Raw genomic sequence first — 19,075 nt, 5'->3', positions numbered from 1 at the left:
ATTTGATCTTTGAATTTTAAATATAACTTGCATTAAATTTAAATATAACTTGCGACGTATTAGAATGGCAGTATTGATATATTAGTCAAGTCATATCATTTTGAATTGTCCCAAATTATTTTTAATTATTTCAAATTAAATTTTTTAATTAAGGTTTGATCGTATTTTAAATAGTAAACCAATGTTAATAAAAAAATTTTTCTTCACTATATCAAAGGCTGCGCCGTGAAATAAAAATATTATTTTTATCTAATATTATTTTGATAAAATTAGATATTTAATTTGACACTTGTAAACTCTTACGAAAATTAAATTTTATTTTATAAAGGATAAACGAGTGGTTTTCCTTCGAGAGCGTTGATGAGATTTTGCGCAGCGACAATTGCCATATTATTGCGAGTTCTTACAGTCGCGCTACCGATATGAGGAACTATTTCTAAATTCGGGAGTGTTAATAACTCGTGATCTTTGGGTAGAGGCTCGGGATCAACAACATCCAACCCAGCAGCGAATATTTTTTTTTCTTTAAGCGCTCTCAAAAGCGCGTCTGTTTTCACAACAGCTCCACGACCGATGTTGATGAATACAGCAGTTTTCTTCATTTTATCAAAAGCTGCGTCGTCAAAAAGTCCACGGGTCTCGCTTGTCAGTGGAGTTGCGACGATGACAAAGTCACTAAGCTCGAGAAGATCATCCAGGGACACAAACTCAGCCCCTATTTCATCGGCAGATTTTTTAGGAGCATGACCGGTGTATAAAAACCGCCCGATTTCAAAAGGAACTAGTCTTTTGGCAATCGCTAAGCCAATCATTCCTAGACCTACAATCCCCACTGTAGATCCACTGACATCCTGACCCAGCAACCACATAGGTTTTCTTTCCGACTTGCCTCTGTTATAAAAAAATAACTCAATAAATATTCCTACATCACAAGAAATTAAACCGATATTTCTTACGCTTCCAGTAACAAACGACTTTCATGAGCTCGCCGAGCGGCAGTCAAAAGGAGCATTACAGCAATCTCGGAAACTGCTGCATTTAATACTACTGGTGTATGGCCGATTATAATTCCTCGGCGTTTTATTTCTGGTACATCAAGGTGGTCATACCCAGATGAAATTGTTGAGATGATCTTTAATGATGGTCCTGTAATAAAATAAAAAAAAAATAAAGGAATATGTTTGAGAAAAGAATAATTTAATATATAAATTATTACCAGCTGCATCCAGAAGTTCTGCATTGACATTAACATGATTACCAACTACGTACAGCGCATCATGTCCTGGTATAGCGCGAATGATTTCTTCTCGTGATGGATAGTCACCCGGAACAATTGTCAATTCACATTTACTACAAAAATCAACATTTTTATTCAAAAAAATTAGAAATTAAAGGCCAGTTCTTCAATCCGAGATAAAATTTTATCCGATGCTAATATATATCTATATATTTCATGTATATAGATATACTGGCAATAATAATTTTATCTTGGATAAAATTTCACCTCGGATTGAAAAACTGGCCCTAAATTTTTATTCAAAAAAATTAGGAATTAAATTTTTATTAAAAAAAATTAGAAATTAAATTTTTATTTAAAAAAAAATAAAATCAACAAAATTATTGAAAAAACATGTATGATATGATACAATATTACCTATTTCGCAGAAGATCTAAACCAGCTTGGGGACAATCTTCACGTGTTACTAAAACTTTCCTCGTTTTTGACATATTTCTTCTTATTAAGACTGACGAATATTTTTAAAATAAGCAATAGGACAGCGAATATAATTTTTTTATAATCTCATTGAGATTCTTGAATAATTTAATAACTCTTAAAAATAACTTTATACTGATACCATACGCACTGCAATTGTAGTTTAAAATACTAATGTATCATTAACGTAATGTGAAGATATCAATATTTTATCTTAATCTTTATTGATAATAATATCATATCATTTATATACTAGTAACCAAGTATTAATGCAGATAACTAACAATATTACCTTAGAATAACCTCGAAAAAATTAAATGATTTTATTGATGATACTTAATTTTATTTAAGTATAAAAAATTGCTTATAAAAAGCTGGGAATTACTTAAGTTACAACGGATAAACGAGAGGTTTTCCCTCGAGAGCGTTGGTAATATTCTGCGCGGCAACAATTGCCATATCCCTGCGAGTTTTTATAGTCGCGCTACCGATATGAGGAACTATTTCTAAATTCGGGAGTGTTAATAACTCGTGATCTTTGGGTAGAGGCTCGGGATCAACAACATCCAACCCAGCAGCGAATATTTTTTTTTCTTTAAGCGCTCTCAAAAGCGCGTCTGTTTTCACAACAGCTCCACGACCGATGTTGATGAATACAGCAGTTTTCTTCATTTTATCAAAAGCTGCGTCGTCAAAAAGTCCATGGGTTTCGATTGTCAGTGGAGTTGCGACGATGACAAAGTCACTAAGCTCGAGAAGATCATCCAGGGACACAAACTCAGCCCCTATTTCATCGGCAGATTTTTTAGGAGCATGACCGGTGTATAAAAATCGCCCGACTTCAAAAGGAACTAGTCTATTGGCAATCGCTAAGCCGATCATTCCTAGTCCTACGATCCCTACTGTAGATCCTCGGATATCCTGACCAAGGAGCCATTGTGGTTTAGCTTCAACCTTGCCTCTAAAACGTCAGTTTGTCAATCAATATTCATTTCTATTGATTAGTTATCATAATTATTCATTATTCACAATAGATATCTTGTTACCTTTCAAGTAACGATCGACTTTCATGAGCTCGTCGAGCAGCATTTAGAAGTAGCATTACAGCAATTTCCGCAACTGCTGCATTTAACACTATTGGAGTGTGCCCTACTTTAATTCCTCGGCGTTTTATTTCTGGAACGTCAAGATGATCAAATCCAGCAGAAATTGTTGAGATTACTTTCAGCGAAGGTCCTGAAATTTTATTCATCAAGTTATTAGCAATTAAATTATATCTTGCATTTTTTTTTTTTTTTTTTTTATAAATTATACATAACCTTTGATATCAATATATTGATAAAAAATAACACTAAAATTGACAGACAAAAATTTTTTAAGAATTTCAAAGCAATTAAATTATTATGAAAAAAATTTAATAAAAAAATTCTACATGTGAAAATAAAAAATTTATTATTAATATTAAAATTAAAAATTATTTAAATATTAAAAAGAATTATAAGAAGATATTTTTAAAAGCAATTCTTATTATTGTAATTGATTTTTTATAAGAATTAAAAAATTGACAATTGTCAGCTGACTTAAGTATCAAATTAAAAGCTTACATCCTTATTATTTCTAAATAATAAATTTTTTATTGATAAAATTACCTGCAATGTCTAAAAAGTCTGTATTGACATTAACATGGCCAAAAAAATAAAATCCATCATGTCCAGGTATAGCTCGAAGAATTTCTTCCCTGGTTGAATTTGAACCCGGAAGAATAGTCAGCTTGCATCTATATAATAATAAATATTGTTAATTAACAAAAAAAATTGATAATAAAAAGAAAATTTACTTGGTGCGTAGAAGATCTAAACCAGCTGTAGGAATATCGTCTCGATTAACTAGAACCTTTGGCTTCGACATGTTTATAACTTCTCCGTAAGCAAAGAGTTTCTTTAATAAATACTTCAACTGATAACAAAAGTATATATAGTTGATTGACGTTTTCACGGCCTTGAGAACTATCAAATATTATTTATAGCATCAAATTAAATTCATTCTTATTATATATTTATAGAATTTTTTATCAAAGACAGATGTCAGTGCGCAAGCGTAATTTTACCGCGATAATTCATATTTTCTTTCTTTCCCAAAAAATTAGTTAACCACACTACAAATTTCCTGGAACAAAAATATAATAAAAATTTATAGTGTGGAACAAAACATGTTATTAAGCTCTCATTGTGGGTAATTGTAATTTACGCGAATGTTATAACGCAAATAGAGCTAAATAAAATTGAAGGAAATTTAGAAACTTGTACCGGGAGAGTAGGTTCGCGCGAAAATCAACCAGCGTTATTACTTCCTCGCGCTCCTGCTACCCTGATCATATCAGGCGTTACTTTTCTCCGAGTGACGGACAAGTTCATGTCTGTTTGACCCGGTCAATTGCCTTTAGTATTGCTTGCATTATATTATTATTATTGTATATTATAGTGAGGTACATACTTGCGTCCATAGGTATTTTATTTGCCTGATAATAATTTCTCAAGTCATATACTCGGTGCTTCCAATGTAATATTTAATCAGTTAAATTTTTTTTTTTAATTTCAGTTTATTTAATTAAGAGAGAATTTTATTTCTAATGAAAGATTAAGTATTTATCTTTTGTTTCATGCTATTAAAGTTAGCCGACGCTTTTAATTTTTTTTTTATTTATTAAATTAGATCTAAAAAAATATTTTTAAAGAATTGCACTCATAGTTTTTCAAGTTTTTTTACAAATGAAAATTTTTTGTAAGATTTTTTTCAATAAAAAAAAAATTCTAAAAGTTTTTAAATGTCGGCTAACTTAATTTTTATTTTGTTTCTTACAAAGTTTTAAGAATAAGTACAGTGAATAAAATTATTTATAATTCTGAAATAACTGTCAATTTTTTTTAATTTTACAATAAAATTCTTTAAAAATTTTTTTTTAATTTTCACTTATAGAATTTGTGTCATAATAATTTCACTACTACAAAGTTTTAAAAAATTTCAAATGTCTGTTCACTTCAATATCATAAATAATTGTAAATTTTTTTGCTTCATTAAAAATAATATTTATTCACTTAGGATAAAAAATTAGCAAACAAATAGAAAAATAGATCTCTCAATAATGCTGTCAAACTACATGATAAAAGTCTAGAATTTTTATGATTAAAATTTATGAAAATAGTTAGCCGACATTTGAAAATTTTTATGATTTTTTTTATCGAAGAATTATAACAAAAAAATGAAAAAAAAAATTTTTCATTTGTTAAAAACTTCAAAAACTATAAGTGCAATTTTTTAATAATATTTTTTAGTTAAAATTTAATAAATTAAGCAAAATAAAAAAATTAAAAATGTCGGCTAACTTTATTGTTATTTAAAATTTTGCCAGATTTCTTATTGGTTGAAATAAAGCGCGCGCGCAACATAAAATTTCAACAAAAATTATATTTTAATCACATAATATTTTTTTTAATAACTAAAAAAAAATAAAAATAATTAACAAAATTATTTATTTACTATAAATTTTATGATTTTTAATTTTAAAATAGTTTTGTGAATAATTAGCACAATTTTTTAAATTGTAGTTCAGTCTCCATCAGATGACAGCGCTAGTGTTCCCGAGATTACTTTTAAAAAACAGCTATATATGTGCGATCAACTGTTAAAAGTCGTTACAATTTGTTTAAAATTATTTCTCCTACAAGTTGATTTAAAAAAAAAAGTGAGTCATTATGAGTAAATAAAAAATAACAAAAATTTATTATGTATAAATGAACATTTAACCACTAAAATTACCCGTAAATAAGTAAAGTTTGTTTTATTTGTAGGTTATCGAGTATGCGCAATTACATCACACTGACGCATTTAAAAAACTAAATTTACTCTGTACTCTGTACTGGTTTCTTATTTGTTCAGAAGCATTTGCATGGGTTGACAAAGCCCTAGCTTACATAAAATAGAGATTATTAAATTAGCAGCAGTTACTATCACCGACAGCTAAAAAATGAGTTGGTCAGCGAGACATGTGTCCATATCCACGATCATTGGTCTCTCGTTAACAGGTGTCTTTGTTGGATTGTATTATTATTTATACAAAAAAGTAAGTACTCGAAATATCTATGATGTCATGCTCAGAAATGCCGTCAACTAGATGAAAATTAATTTAACATATATTTAGTAATTTTAAGAATTTAATAACAAATAAATTATAGCAAAAAAAAATTAAAAAAAAAATTGACATGTAGAAATTTAAAAAAATTAAAAATGCAATTTTTTAAAAATCATTTTTTGGGACAAATTTTTTTGTTAAAAAAAATGAAAAAATTGTGAAGTGACTGCTAACTTTAATCTCATAAATTTTTTAGATTTTTTTAATTACAAAATTATTAAGAAAAAAATTTAATTCAAAAATTAATTTACTTGCTGGTAATGACACTGAAGTTGACAAAAATTAGAAATTTTTTTTATAATTTATTAGCGGTGAAATTATAAAAAAAAATTTAATAAAAATATTTCACACGTGAAAATAAAAAAAAAAAAAATTAAGAGAAATTTTTAAAATATATTATGTAAACTAGTTACTCAATTTACATTAAAATTTTATCATTATAATATAGTTTTATTTAATAATTACTTATTTATTTATTTATTAATACTTGCAATTTAAGGAAGAAGAGTCCAAGGGTCCAATAACAGTCCGCGAGAAAAAATTTATGACCATTGAGGTAAAAGTACCCAGAGCATTAGTACCGGCAGTAATAGGTCGTGGTGGATCGACGATAAAGGACATTGAACAGCGCACTTCCACCAAGATAAGGTTCTCTGAAGATATTCTTGATAATCCGACGAGAATCTGTTTCATAAAGGGCACTTTTGAGTGTATCAAGCTCGCCGAAGCTTTAATTATTAATATTATCGAAAACCAGCCAGTTATAGAGACCTACGAGATGTTTGTGCCCACGCGAGTGCGGTCATTGCTTCTTGCGGATCGCGGGGAAGTTATCAACACAATTCAGGCAACCTCCAATGCTAAGTTGATAGTAGAAAAAGGCTTCAGTACTGATGACAAAAAACGCGTTATTATCAAGGGAACTGCCGAGCAGATTGGATCCGCTGTTTGCTGTCTCGAGGAGCTTGTACAAGAGTCCAAGGACACTCAAGAAAAACTGGAGGTCAGTCAGAGCTCCAGGTCTCCCAGGGGAAGAGTTTCTCCTAGAAGTACTCCTACTCAGTCGGATTCTGTCCAAACTATTGATTCTTCACTAGGTAAGTTAATCAATAATTAAGAAATGACCTTGTATCTGGTGAACTATTGACATTTTTAAAGATATACGCTCATCCCGATGTTACACTCATCAAGACCTTTCATTTGAGTACCCACATCATTTTTTTCATATATTTATATATATTATATACATGTATATATGAAAAATATATCAAAAATGCATGTGGGTACTCAAATGAAAGCTCTTGATGAGTGTAACATCGGAATGAGCTTATATCTTAAAAAATGTCAATAATTAAGAACTGACCTTGCTATCTTGTAAACTATTGACATTTTTAAAGATATAAGCTCATCCCGACATTACATTCATCGAGACCTTTCATTTGAGTACCCACATCAATTTTTCATATATTTATATATATTATATATATATATATGTATATATGAAAAATATATCAAAAATGCATGTGGGTACTCAAATGAAAGGTCTTGATGAGTGTAACATCAAAATGAGCTTATATCTTTAAAAATGTCAATAGTTAAAAAGGTACAATGCAATTTAACATAATTAATAAATGACCTTGTATCTTGTGAACTATTGACATTTTTAGAGATATAAGCTCATCCCGATATTACACTCATCGAGACCTTTCATTTGAGTACCCACATCATTTTTTCATATATTTTATATGTTTATATATATGAATATATGAAAAATATATCAAAAATGCATGTGGCTACTCAAATGAAAGCTCTTGATGAGTGTAATATCAAGATGAGCTTATATCTTGAAAAACATCTGTAGTTAAGAAAGTACAGTGCAATTCAATAAAAGTCATTATTTAATAAACCAAAATTTTATTATTTACAGTTCAAAAGTCACGGCAGTCACATAGTGACTGCAAGGGTGCTAGTATTTATTATTTTATTAATTCATAAATTTCTTGCAGACGGCGTGATGGAGGTGTACGTCAGTGCTTCTGAAAGTCCCAGTCAGTTCTGGATTCAAATGGTAGGAGATAGTATCCTTGAGCTGGACAAACTTATTGATGAGATGACCGAGTATTACTCCAAAAAAGAAAATCTAGAGCTTCATGTACTAAAAAATGTAAGCTGTTAGTTTATTTATTTGTTTTTGTTTATTTATATTGGGTCTAAGTTTAATTATTTTGCTCCAGATCTCGGTGGGACAAACAGTCGCCGCTAAATTTAGCTTCGATAACCGCTTCTACCGGGCTGAAGTGATAGCAGTCATGGGCGACAGGTTCAATATTAATTTTCTGGACTATGGAGACCATGAAATTGTTGAAGGAACCGATTTATATGAACTTAGGACGGATTTTCTGAGCTTACGGTTTCAGGCTCTTGAATGTTCTTTGGCAAATATAAGACCTCCGTAAGTATTAATTTTTTTTTTTTTTTTTAATGACATGATAGTCATTTATTTATTATTTATTATTAATATAGCGCTTGATTATTTTTTAATAACTTGATAAATTAAAAAAAAGTAACTTTAATAATTATTATGAAACAATTTACAGGAAATTAATGATTTAATTAAATTATTTTAGATTAAATTATTACATTAAGTTATTTAAAAAATCTTACGAATTTTATAAAAAATATCAAGCGACGGGTCCATTTATTAACCATAATATCTATATAATAATAATAATAATAATAATCATAATGAATATGAAAATGTATAACACAATATAATTTAGCGGTGAATAATTAAATTATTCACTCCGGTCTTTTGATCTCCTGCTTGTCTGGCAGACTTGTCAATACTCGTTGGCACGTCGCTGTGAGAAGCTTTGACATTTGCGTGCCCTGGAATTTCGTCTTGACCCTTGCTACAGATAAACTTGGTGTCCGCATCTCTGAGATGCCTGGTCAACCTCGCCGGTTCCTATCAATGGAATTACCAATTAATGCTTCAATATTTAACCAGTAATAGCAGATCAGTTACCTGTTTATCGGAGTCGTACTCGGTCATTTGTATTTTTACTACCAGCTTAGCTACTCCATTCTTCAGATGTCTTTCTACGACCGATAGCTCTCGGTATCCCAGAGAAACAATGTCCTCGGTCGATTTTAGCTCGATAATTGTTCTACCAATGTTAAAGTACTCCCATTGGTTTACTTCAGTATTGTAAATTCCAAATTGAAAGCGGATTTTTGCTTGCTCTGAAGAATTTATTTTGCAGTTTAACATATTTAAACACAATACAACTGGATTTTTTAATCTCTTTCCTGGAAAAATTATTGATTTGTTTTATTTATTATCAGTCTCACTTATATAAATTTAATTTAATTTTTAATGTAATTTTTAGATAGAGCAGACGTTTAATTAATTAAAAAAAAAAAAAAAATTCATTAATTAATAAGAAAATAGTTTACCTTCTGGTCCTTTCCAGAATCTAATGGACAGATTCCACGAGCTGCGAATTCCATTAACATTGAGTTCAAAAGCTGGACTGTCGATAGAAATATTCTTCTCTATTATTTTCTTGTAATTTTTTATAGTCCACGGATATTGAAATATAATATCCGAAATAGCCGGGACGAGTAATTCCATTCCTGACTTTTACTCTCTATACGTTTTATCTCTACTTACTGAGTGTATCTCTACAATAGAGGCAGTAGCATCATAGGCTGCTCAATGAATATGATTAAATTACTGTACGTCCGTGTAATTCACTGCAGCTTGCCTTGAATGCAAAAAAGTGAATGTAAAGTACACTTGACCTTAATTTATTTCAGTTTATAGATACTCGACATTTTTTTAATAATTATTTGACAAAATAATCCAGAAGTATTAGTAATTATATCTCACTAACAGCCGAATTTAAATCACTCTCTTGAGTAATGAGAAGTGAGTTGTAATTAAAAATTCACGAATGATATGATATGGTCCTTTTATTATCGGTTAGGATATTGACCCGCGAAATCTTAGCTGAAGTTTAATCTCAATCTGTTAAGAATTCAGATTTATCGTTTAAATGAGACGTTTTATTTGTTTTAAGAGAGAGAAGAAATTTTTTGTGATTATCTTGGAGATATTGTTGGTGTAATTAACGAAAAAAACTTGTGAGATTTGTGGATAATATTTTACGGAAATTAAAAAATTTTTTTAATAATTCAATAAATAAAAAAACTTAATTAAAAAAATTTTTTAATAATTCAATGAATAAAAAATAATTAATAAAATTATTTTTCAATAAAAAAATAAAAAAATTTTTTTAATAATTCAATAAATAAAAAAATTTTACTAAATATTATCTATTAATAAAAAAAATTTTTTTTTATTATTTTTTAATAGAAAATTAAAAAATTTTTTTAATAATTCACTGAATAAAAAAATTTTTTTTTAAAAGAAAATTAAATTTGTAAATAAATCTCATAAAACTAAAGAATAGAACAATTGTATGTAAATTTTTTTAGTATAACTGTGACATTAAGAATAATTTAAAATATTCTATTCTATTCATAAAAATAAAATAAAAGAGTCTAAGTAATTTAAATGAAAATTATTTCGGTCATGCGTGGCTCTCGTACGTTATAGATAGGGCCAGGCAATTGTTTGGCATCACAGGAAGTGCAATTCAAATTGTACTTTCATCAGATCGTTAGTGAAACAAGTAATTAAACTGCTTTCCGTATCTATCGTTAGTTTGAATCTACAGTATACTTTTGAAAACTAAAAGTTTAACTAAAACTATCATTTATCAAAAACTTGGATATTTTTCATTAAAGTAACAATAACAATTTTATAAATTATTCACAATAAATCAATCCAATAAAATAAAAAATATTTTGTTTGAAAGACCAATTAATCTGTTTGATTTTAATGAAGACAATTGAGTTATCGGAGAAGTTGAGTGAAAGTATGGAAATTTCGAATAAACTCCCACATAAATTTGTAAATATTTGAATGGACGTTGATAGAGATATTGATTAACATTTCACGACTTAATTGGAGTAGGTTGTTTGCAGTATAATTATCGAATATTCCGATGATGATGATTTACGGGTACCATTCCAATCATTAATATACAGAGAGCAAGTAGTGTAATTAACTGAGAAATAATGACTTTATTCAATCCGCTGGCAATATTCGTGAATACATATATTACATTTATAGAGTTTTAGTATTGGTATGTACTTCTATTCCTCAGCGGAAACTATTTTAAGATTGAATCCCTAAGTCTCTAATCGATTATCGTTGATAATATAAAACTCATGTATTTCCCGAGTGTAAAAGCTCGGTAAGATCTTGAGACTTGAGGACAAAATATAATACAGGACCTTGACTTACCTAGTATAAATTCTTTCAATCAATATATTTTAATTTGTATCCTATTTACTATTTTATTTTTATCCTTCCAGTAATTTCTCTAAAATATTTTATTTAAAAAATAATTAATTTTTTATTTTCTGCCGGAGTACTGCAGTAAATATTTAAGTATCAGCAGTAGTTACATCCAGCAATTTAAAGATAAAACTAAAAAAGAAAAACTCGTACAAAAGATAATAACTTTTTTTTTTATTTTTTCTACAGCAATTATTTTTCATTTAAAAGTCTTTATGATACTGAGGATAAATCTCAAGAGAAACTATGTCAGACAAAGACAATTTTAAAAATTCAAATGGAAATGGAAGAACCTTGACTGCTTATCCATGACTAAAATACAATCAATTAAATAAAATGTTATTTTACTTAACATTTAATTGAGATAAATAAAACTAAACTTACTCACTTTTATTTTTTTATCTATTATTATTATTAATTATTTTCAGAAATGGATATGAGTGGAGTGACCAAACTTGTGATAGGTTCGGTGATTTATCTTGGGTCGCTCAGTGGAAAGTTCTTATTGCCAAAGTTCGTGGCTTCAAGGAGCGAGTCATTAGTCAAGGGACTAGTCGAAGAGAAGGTTCTCCTATTCCATGTGTTGACTTGTATGATAAAAATGATAAAAAGGTAATAAATCATCACAGATATTCTTGATGATAACTTTTGTAATTTTATATTTGGAGATATAAGTGAATTTTATTAGCAATAATTAATTTTGCTGCGTACTTTTTACCCATATCTTCATTAAGAACATGTAGGACAGGATATTTAAATTTTGAACATAATACTGGGACGCTTTTTGGTAATTATTTACAAGTATAGATTTTTTTTTTTTTAATTAAATTCATCAACTTTTTTTTTAATTGTTTGTTTTTTTTAGTATTTTTCAAAAAAAATATATCAAAAAAAGATAAGATATAATTTTTATCCAAAAACAAAAAAGTCAGAATTTTTTCCAACTTTTAAAGGCAAAAAATCTATCGAAATCTTTATTTTTTTCTTTCATGAAATTTTTTATCATAAATGCGCCGTAAAAACAAGTAGAATAAAAAAAAAATTTTTTTAAATATTAATTTTTGACCTAGTTATGGCTCAAAAAGGAGTTGACCCACTTGTAAATAATTACCTGCTTTTTAACCAAGTAATTATTGAATAAAAAATCATGAAATTTTGCAGGAGTATGTAAATGATAGTCCTTCATAAATTGATTTTTTTATTTTTAAATTTAATCATTGAAAAAAAATAAAATGATAAATAAATAGGTAGTGTTTGCGTGTAAAATTGTCTTATCTCAGGACCCATCGACATATTCAAGTAAATAAACTTTACTATAAAGAAATAACTAATAAACGTACAACCAATATCATCTTTGAAATTGATTTAATTTTTTTGTTATTCTTTATTTCAGTTTAGATTACTTACAAGACAGAATTAATAAAATACAACTAAGTTAGGGTACACTCAGAAAAAAAAATACTTTTATTATGAAAATGATCTTGAAAATTTTTAAGAATATATATTCTTAGCTCAAGAACTTGATAAATTTATTAAAATAATTTTTACTTAATTTAAAAAAAGCTATTCTCTTGCATATCTATTATCCAACGATAAATATTGATGCTCTTCTCTTCAGAAATTAATAATTAATAATAATAGAATATTTGATCGAATTTCTTGAACCAAGAAATTGTTAATTGAGTAAAAGTATTTTTTTTCTCAGTGTAGAAAACTAATTGTCAACAAAAAATTTCATTTATTATCGATATATTAAATTGGCATTTGTTGTCACTGGTCCAGACTGAATTACCGAAATCAGACTGTACTATATATTCTTAATCTAAATATTTACTCAGAAGATTGCAAGTGATAATTTAATATTTAATATTTAATATTTACACAGGATATTGATATTGGCAAGCAACTGGTGATTGAAAATTTAGCGGTTCTCGATGACGGCTCTTGGTCGACTGCCAGCTCAACCGCGTCATTGTTGAAGCACCAAGATGTTTCGAGTCCCTCTTTGGACAGCACGCTACCAGTGACCACGAAATCCAGTTCACCGCAGCGAAAGATCACCCCAGAAGTAATCGACTTGACCACCCCGCGCAAGCGAGTCGTCGAAGAAGTCGATTTGGTGACTCCGCAAACCGACCGGAAGAAAAAATCAACTTTTGACAAGAAAAAACAGGGCAAATCTACCAACGGTACTAAACAGGAAAATAAAAAACTTCCTGTAGATACGCAGCCGCGTCATTTGCCAGGTGGTGAGGAGAGTTACGACGAGTATTCTGATGAGCTTGAAATGTTTTGATTAACACTTGTTGAGAATCTCAAGATATTTTTTTTTAATTTAATTGTTATTTAATGTTTTTTCGCTGGTCGAAAGTTTTCTCTGCGTAAAAAGAAATATTTAATTTTTTCACAGAAGTTTAAGTATTCAGGAGATTATTGTCATTATTATTAGTTATTATTATTATATAAAAAAAAAATTCTCCGTGCCTTACTATCTCATTATCCAGAGATATAAATATTAAATTATATTTTTATACATTAAAAAAAAGTTTACGATGTTTATAAGTCATTGATATTGTTTATAGTGTTATCAAATAATTTTCAACTTAAAATTCATTTATTAATTAATTACTTAATAATTTTTTGCTTTAATTATTAACTAAAAAATCTAATTTTTTTTTTATTTGCCTATACGTAATTCATAAATAAAATAAAAAATAAAGTGTGATAAATAATTATACAAAAAATAACGAATAAAAATAATTATAACAGACAAAATATTGAAATTTGTCGCAACAATAATTTAAAAAGTAAAATAAAAACGTGATCGGAAGTCAACAGTATCTATTTTTTGCGGCTGCGGTCGTGTCTAGTTGTCGATTATGAGACAATAGCGGAACGAAGCGACACAAGAAACCCGGGTTTTAGAGAAAAATTCGTGAAAGCTGTGGTGACGTCTCTATAAAATCCGGGTTTGCTCAATTTCTTCGTCATTGATTGTCAGTAATCGAGCATTACCAGTTGGTACTTGTCAGTGAAGTAAAACAATAACAGCGAGAACAAAACCGGCGCCATGAATTATCTGGTAAATAACATAAAACAAGTAATAAAATTTATCGAGATTGTATAGACCGTGTAGCTCATTGTTTTAAGTTATAAGGAAATTGAATTAGTGGTTGGGAACAATTTGTCCCTTATTGTAGTCAACCGCGGTTTCCTGTATAACGCACCACTCTATTTTATGTATGCGTATGTAGTCTATAATAGTAATAGTAAACACGCTCTATATTGTCTACAGAGCAACATCTATCACACACACGTGACGGCATTAATTTATCAGGGCAGCTTTAATTACTTGTCGTCTCCTAGTATCAATTATTAAATAAACTAGCGTGTTATAGGTCAATTAAAACGCGTCTCCCATACTCTCTTTTAACGATAACATATGTTGCCATTAATTTTTATAATTACTCATAATAATTGCACTTTAAAGTTGCTGGAGAAAATTATAGAAAATTTTAATAAATTTAAAATTTAAGAATTTGGTGTAAAAAAATTTTTTTTTTAATATTTTATGCACTGTTAATAATATTTTTTAACATTATTAATATCAAATGTAGAAAATGTCTTGATAATTGTATCTTACATGCTGATAAAAAATTTATTTGATTTTTAAGAGAAAAGTTTTTTAATCAAGTTAAATTTATTTCAATCAAAAATAATTTCTTTTAAATTAATTTAATTTTTTCATTAGTGCATAAAATATTAGAATTAAAATAAAATATTAAAATACAGAATTATAGAAAATTTTAATAAATTTAAAATTTAAGGATTTAATTAAAAAAAAATTTTTTTTTTAATATTTTATAAGGTAAAAGCCCCAATAGATGATCATGTACCAGTATATGATCACCCCATGTATTTGTATACCTATATTTGTGAATATAGATATACAGATATATGGAGTGATCATATACTGGTACGTGATCATCTATTGGGGCTTTTACCTTACTGATAAAAAAATTAAATTAATTTAAAAGAAATTATTTTTGATAGAAATAAATTAAATAAATTTTTCTCTTAAATCAAATAAATTTTTTATCAGTATGTAAGATAAAATTATCAAAACTTATTTTCTACATTTGATATTAATAATATTAAAAAGTATTTTATTAATTTTGAAAGAACATTAAAGGCGCCGTCTCTCTGTCTCGACACGACACGACAATGTTTTTTAAACTTTTCGATCCAATATACTAAGACCAGAATTGGGTCACTGTACATAACAGAGTAACACTTAGTATTTACTGAGAAGTAGTATTTACCCTTTTGCGTATTACTATAGTACACTACACTACATTAGTCGATATAGCGTATGATGTTTTATACTCCACCCTCGAGTCGTGCCATATTATATTTATGTTCAGCGTCAGTTGGTTTATGTTCCTCGACAATAAAACCAATTCACCGGTGTCCATTGTTCGCAATAAACATATAATGGCCATACGTACCCATTACATTTACAGATACTCTAGAATTTCCGTATGCGCTTAGATTTTTTTACAATACCACTACCAATACAAAACAGATCTATGCAATTTCATTTGTGGGACAATACCTTGACCTTACCAGTTAAATAGAATTTATTTTGCTGTTTACTAACTATTAACTTGTAAATAAATTTACAGGGCTATGTAATGCCCATAATTTGTACTTAAAAATTTTATTACTCATTTTTAATGTCATAATTATTTTGATTTATTTATCATGTAAAAATATTGGCATTGGTATTGGATAAAGTAGAATAAAAATATTTATATTTCTTCTATATATGCTAATTACTTCTTACAAGTCTTCACGAACTGACGTCAGTATTTGTATTTAATATTGATGTCTATTTTTTTATTATATGATATTGAAATTAGCAGACACTTGATAATTTTTTTATTTATTTTGAAAAATAAACCAGGCCTAGAAAATTATTCTAAAAAATTGCATTTATAACTTTTTAGAATATTTAAAGATAGAATTTTTTAAATAAATTTTTCTTATTATTATTATTAGTTTACAATAATAATGTATAAGCGTAATTATGACTCAGTATATTTAATATTTTATTACAAAAATTAATCTCTTAAAATTTTTATTTCTTTTTTAAATTATAGCTTCTATTAAAAAAATTTTAATCGTTCTAATTTAGTTATTAAAAAATTTTTTTAAATTATTACGTCTCAATTTTAAAATATTTTTTTTTATTTCTCGCTGTAGAATTTTTTTGTTAAATTTTTTTCATAATAATTAAGTTGTTATAAAAATCCAAAAAATTGATAAATGTCTGCTAAATTCACTATCATAATTATTGTAAAAATTATTTTTTTTACCCATAAATATAACGTATAAAAAAATATACAAAAGTTAGCCGACGTTTTTAATATTTTTATTTTTTTTAATAATTAAATTATAATAAAAAAATATTTTTAAAAAACTGCACTGATAGTTTTTTAAGTTTTTTACAAATGATATTTTTTTATAATAATTTTTTCAATAAATAAAAATTCTAAAAATTTTTGCACGTCGGCTAGATTAATTTTCATTAAAAAAATGTATTTACTTGATAATTCTAAACTCTGTTTAGAATTTCTTGGTAATAGTGTGCAGCGTTTCCATAACCACCGCAGCAACAAGATATCTCGCGATACCAATCGACGGAATGGACATAATTGAAGTTAATCCACAACAGCAGATTCAGCAAAGACCGCCGAGACAAACAGAAGCTTATATACCGCAAATTTTGTCACACGGTCAGCAATTACAGCAAGAACGCCAGCAACCGCGGATTGAGAGATCACCCATACTCGATTACGTTGACTTTGGCGCTCAAACTGGGAATAATGGGGCTTATAACTGGTTCGTTGACTATCCTGCTCATCGTTAATTTTCTCTACAACAACAACAGCAGCAATTATTACTAATCAATTACTGATTGATAATTATGATAATCATTATCATCTTCAATCTGTTGATCTGTAAATAAAATAAGTTAATTATTCAATATTAAATGAAACTTTTTAATAGATTTACAGTAATAGTTATGTAGTTGTTTTATTTTAAATTACATCACTCCAATTCCTCATATATAATAAATAGTTTTTATAATTTTTTATTAGCTTTGATATTTTGAAATTACTATTTTATTTCTTCTTTCATTTATTCATCATACACGTAATAAAATTTTGGGTAGTTCAAATAATTATTCTGCAGTGCTAAACATTTTTTATAATACTCAAAAAAGACCGCTTTAAATATTGACTGTGAAAACAAACGGAAAATACTTTGTTTGCTTACATTATGCATGTATTTTTTTTTTAAATAAAAATCAATAAATTCTGCCGAGTAGGAATATTAGAGAGCATGTCCAGTCACGCTTAACTTTCACGTTTCGAGATTGAAATCGACGTAAAGAAAATAAAATAAAAAAACTTCTTACATTATACATTTCTTCTTCCTTATTTTAAAACTCAATAGTCTTCTTTTTTTTAAGCCAAGTCGAGTTCAAGCTCGAATGTATTTTAATATTACGCAATCAATATTTTTTGTTAACAATATGGTACATCGAAACACTTAACATAATAATTATAGCAATTTAACATCAATTAACATTTTTTGTTACTTTGTTTCCTATTAATATATTTGCTCTCGCTCTTCTGGTCGTTGATAAGCTCAATTACCCTCATATATATTATTTATCCGTTTACATAATATTATTTTATCGCATTATAATTTTTAAATTCGACCATCCAAGCTGGCACTATTATATTTATATAATTCTTCTTCTATTTTTATTTTTAAATATTCTTCTACGATAAATTGATTTATTTTTCTCCAGAACACTTTAATTTTTTGATAAGTATGATCTTTTTTTTAATAAATAAAAATAATTACAACAAACGAGATCAGATTTGATTTTTTTTTTTTTGTAAAAATATATTATTAATTATTATTAATCATTTTTAAATGAAGTAACTACTTTGGGAAATTTGCACCATAGCAAAATACTTTTTTTTTTTAAGCCTGTTCTTAGATAGCGCTCCAGTAATTAAAAAATTTTAGTCGTAATAAATAATAATAATAATTATTATTATTATTTAATTTAAATAATAAATTAAAGTGTTACTTTATTAAAAAATTAAAATTTTTCTATGAAAAAAGCGCAGATCTAAGAATGTCTTTAAATTCTTAATCTCAAAATAATTTTATAAAAATTAATTAAAAAAAAAAAAAAAAGAATTACTTAATCTTTGCAAGTCAACGACTTATTAAATACTGCAGACTGAAATATGCTTTTACAATACACATATATATTATTAATATAAACTAACTTAGTTATCATCTTAGTTATGAAATAAAATTAATTAACAAGTTAATTAATTTATTAATTGATGTGTAAAGCGCGATCACAATAAAATAATAATTGTTAAATTTATATAAACAAAAATGGTAGTGCGTTGAACGCATGTTGTACTGCAATGGCATAAACTATAATTAATTGGCATGCTCAAATGTGATGCTAATTATAGTTAATAATTATAATAATAAACTATTAAACAGGTACGACGTTCTCACGATAATCGTTCCAAGGAGTCGAAGTTAACGACCTAACAATTTTGTTGAAAAAAATATTCAATTTGTCATGTTGTTACAATTTAAATTAAACTTGTCGACTCTACAGTAGTTATGAAAAAAA

The 19,075-nt window shown here is 27.5% G+C and overlaps 5 protein-coding genes across 6 annotated transcripts; 2 read left to right on the top strand and 3 right to left on the bottom strand.

Annotated features, from left to right (window-relative positions):
- Positions 1-234: 234 nt before the first annotated feature.
- Positions 235-1,919, bottom strand: LOC123272825 (glyoxylate reductase/hydroxypyruvate reductase-like). Its single transcript, XM_044739823.1, has 4 exons — positions 1,655-1,919; positions 1,217-1,350; positions 957-1,146; positions 235-891 (listed from the first exon to the last, which is right to left on the bottom strand). The coding sequence occupies exons 1-4, from the start codon at positions 1,726-1,728 to the stop codon at positions 321-323; spliced, it is 969 nt and encodes a 322-aa protein (XP_044595758.1). The 5' UTR covers positions 1,729-1,919; the 3' UTR covers positions 235-320.
- Positions 1,920-2,013: 94 nt separating this feature from the next.
- Positions 2,014-4,232, bottom strand: LOC123272822 (glyoxylate reductase/hydroxypyruvate reductase-like). Its single transcript, XM_044739820.1, has 5 exons — positions 4,208-4,232; positions 3,552-3,720; positions 3,364-3,491; positions 2,761-2,950; positions 2,014-2,675 (listed from the first exon to the last, which is right to left on the bottom strand). Exons 1-5 carry the CDS (start codon positions 4,215-4,217, stop codon positions 2,105-2,107), a joined length of 1,068 nt encoding a protein of 355 aa, XP_044595755.1. The 5' UTR covers positions 4,218-4,232; the 3' UTR covers positions 2,014-2,104.
- Positions 4,233-5,342: 1,110 nt separating this feature from the next.
- On the top strand, positions 5,343-13,835 carry LOC123272819 (tudor and KH domain-containing protein homolog). 2 transcript variants are annotated; one of them, XM_044739815.1, is made up of 7 exons: positions 5,343-5,460; positions 5,563-5,834; positions 6,403-7,000; positions 7,910-8,067; positions 8,138-8,355; positions 11,763-11,946; positions 13,220-13,835. In XM_044739815.1, the coding sequence occupies exons 2-7, from the start codon at positions 5,739-5,741 to the stop codon at positions 13,628-13,630; spliced, it is 1,665 nt and encodes a 554-aa protein (XP_044595750.1). In that variant the 5' UTR covers positions 5,343-5,460; positions 5,563-5,738; the 3' UTR covers positions 13,631-13,835. The 2 variants fall into 2 exon arrangements, with proteins under 2 accessions (XP_044595750.1, XP_044595751.1); XM_044739816.1 differs by having other exon boundaries at positions 5,344-5,456.
- Positions 8,592-10,050, bottom strand: LOC123272826. Its single transcript, XM_044739824.1, has 4 exons — positions 9,803-10,050; positions 9,363-9,673; positions 8,932-9,215; positions 8,592-8,871 (listed from the first exon to the last, which is right to left on the bottom strand). The coding sequence occupies exons 2-4, from the start codon at positions 9,538-9,540 to the stop codon at positions 8,680-8,682; spliced, it is 654 nt and encodes a 217-aa protein (XP_044595759.1). The 5' UTR covers positions 9,541-9,673; positions 9,803-10,050; the 3' UTR covers positions 8,592-8,679.
- Positions 13,836-14,073: 238 nt separating the features above from the next.
- Positions 14,074-17,363, top strand: LOC123272829. Its single transcript, XM_044739827.1, has 2 exons — positions 14,074-14,416; positions 16,967-17,363. Exons 1-2 carry the CDS (start codon positions 14,405-14,407, stop codon positions 17,264-17,266), a joined length of 312 nt encoding a protein of 103 aa, XP_044595762.1. The 5' UTR covers positions 14,074-14,404; the 3' UTR covers positions 17,267-17,363.
- The last annotated feature ends 1,712 nt before the right edge of the window (positions 17,364-19,075 follow it).

Source organism: Cotesia glomerata, linkage group LG10 (genome assembly GCF_020080835.1).
Source record: "Cotesia glomerata isolate CgM1 linkage group LG10, MPM_Cglom_v2.3, whole genome shotgun sequence".
NCBI classification, from domain to species: domain Eukaryota; kingdom Metazoa; phylum Arthropoda; class Insecta; order Hymenoptera; family Braconidae; genus Cotesia; species Cotesia glomerata.
The sequence above is the reverse complement of the archived record's forward strand: the minus strand, read 5'-3'. Positions and strand labels throughout refer to the sequence as shown.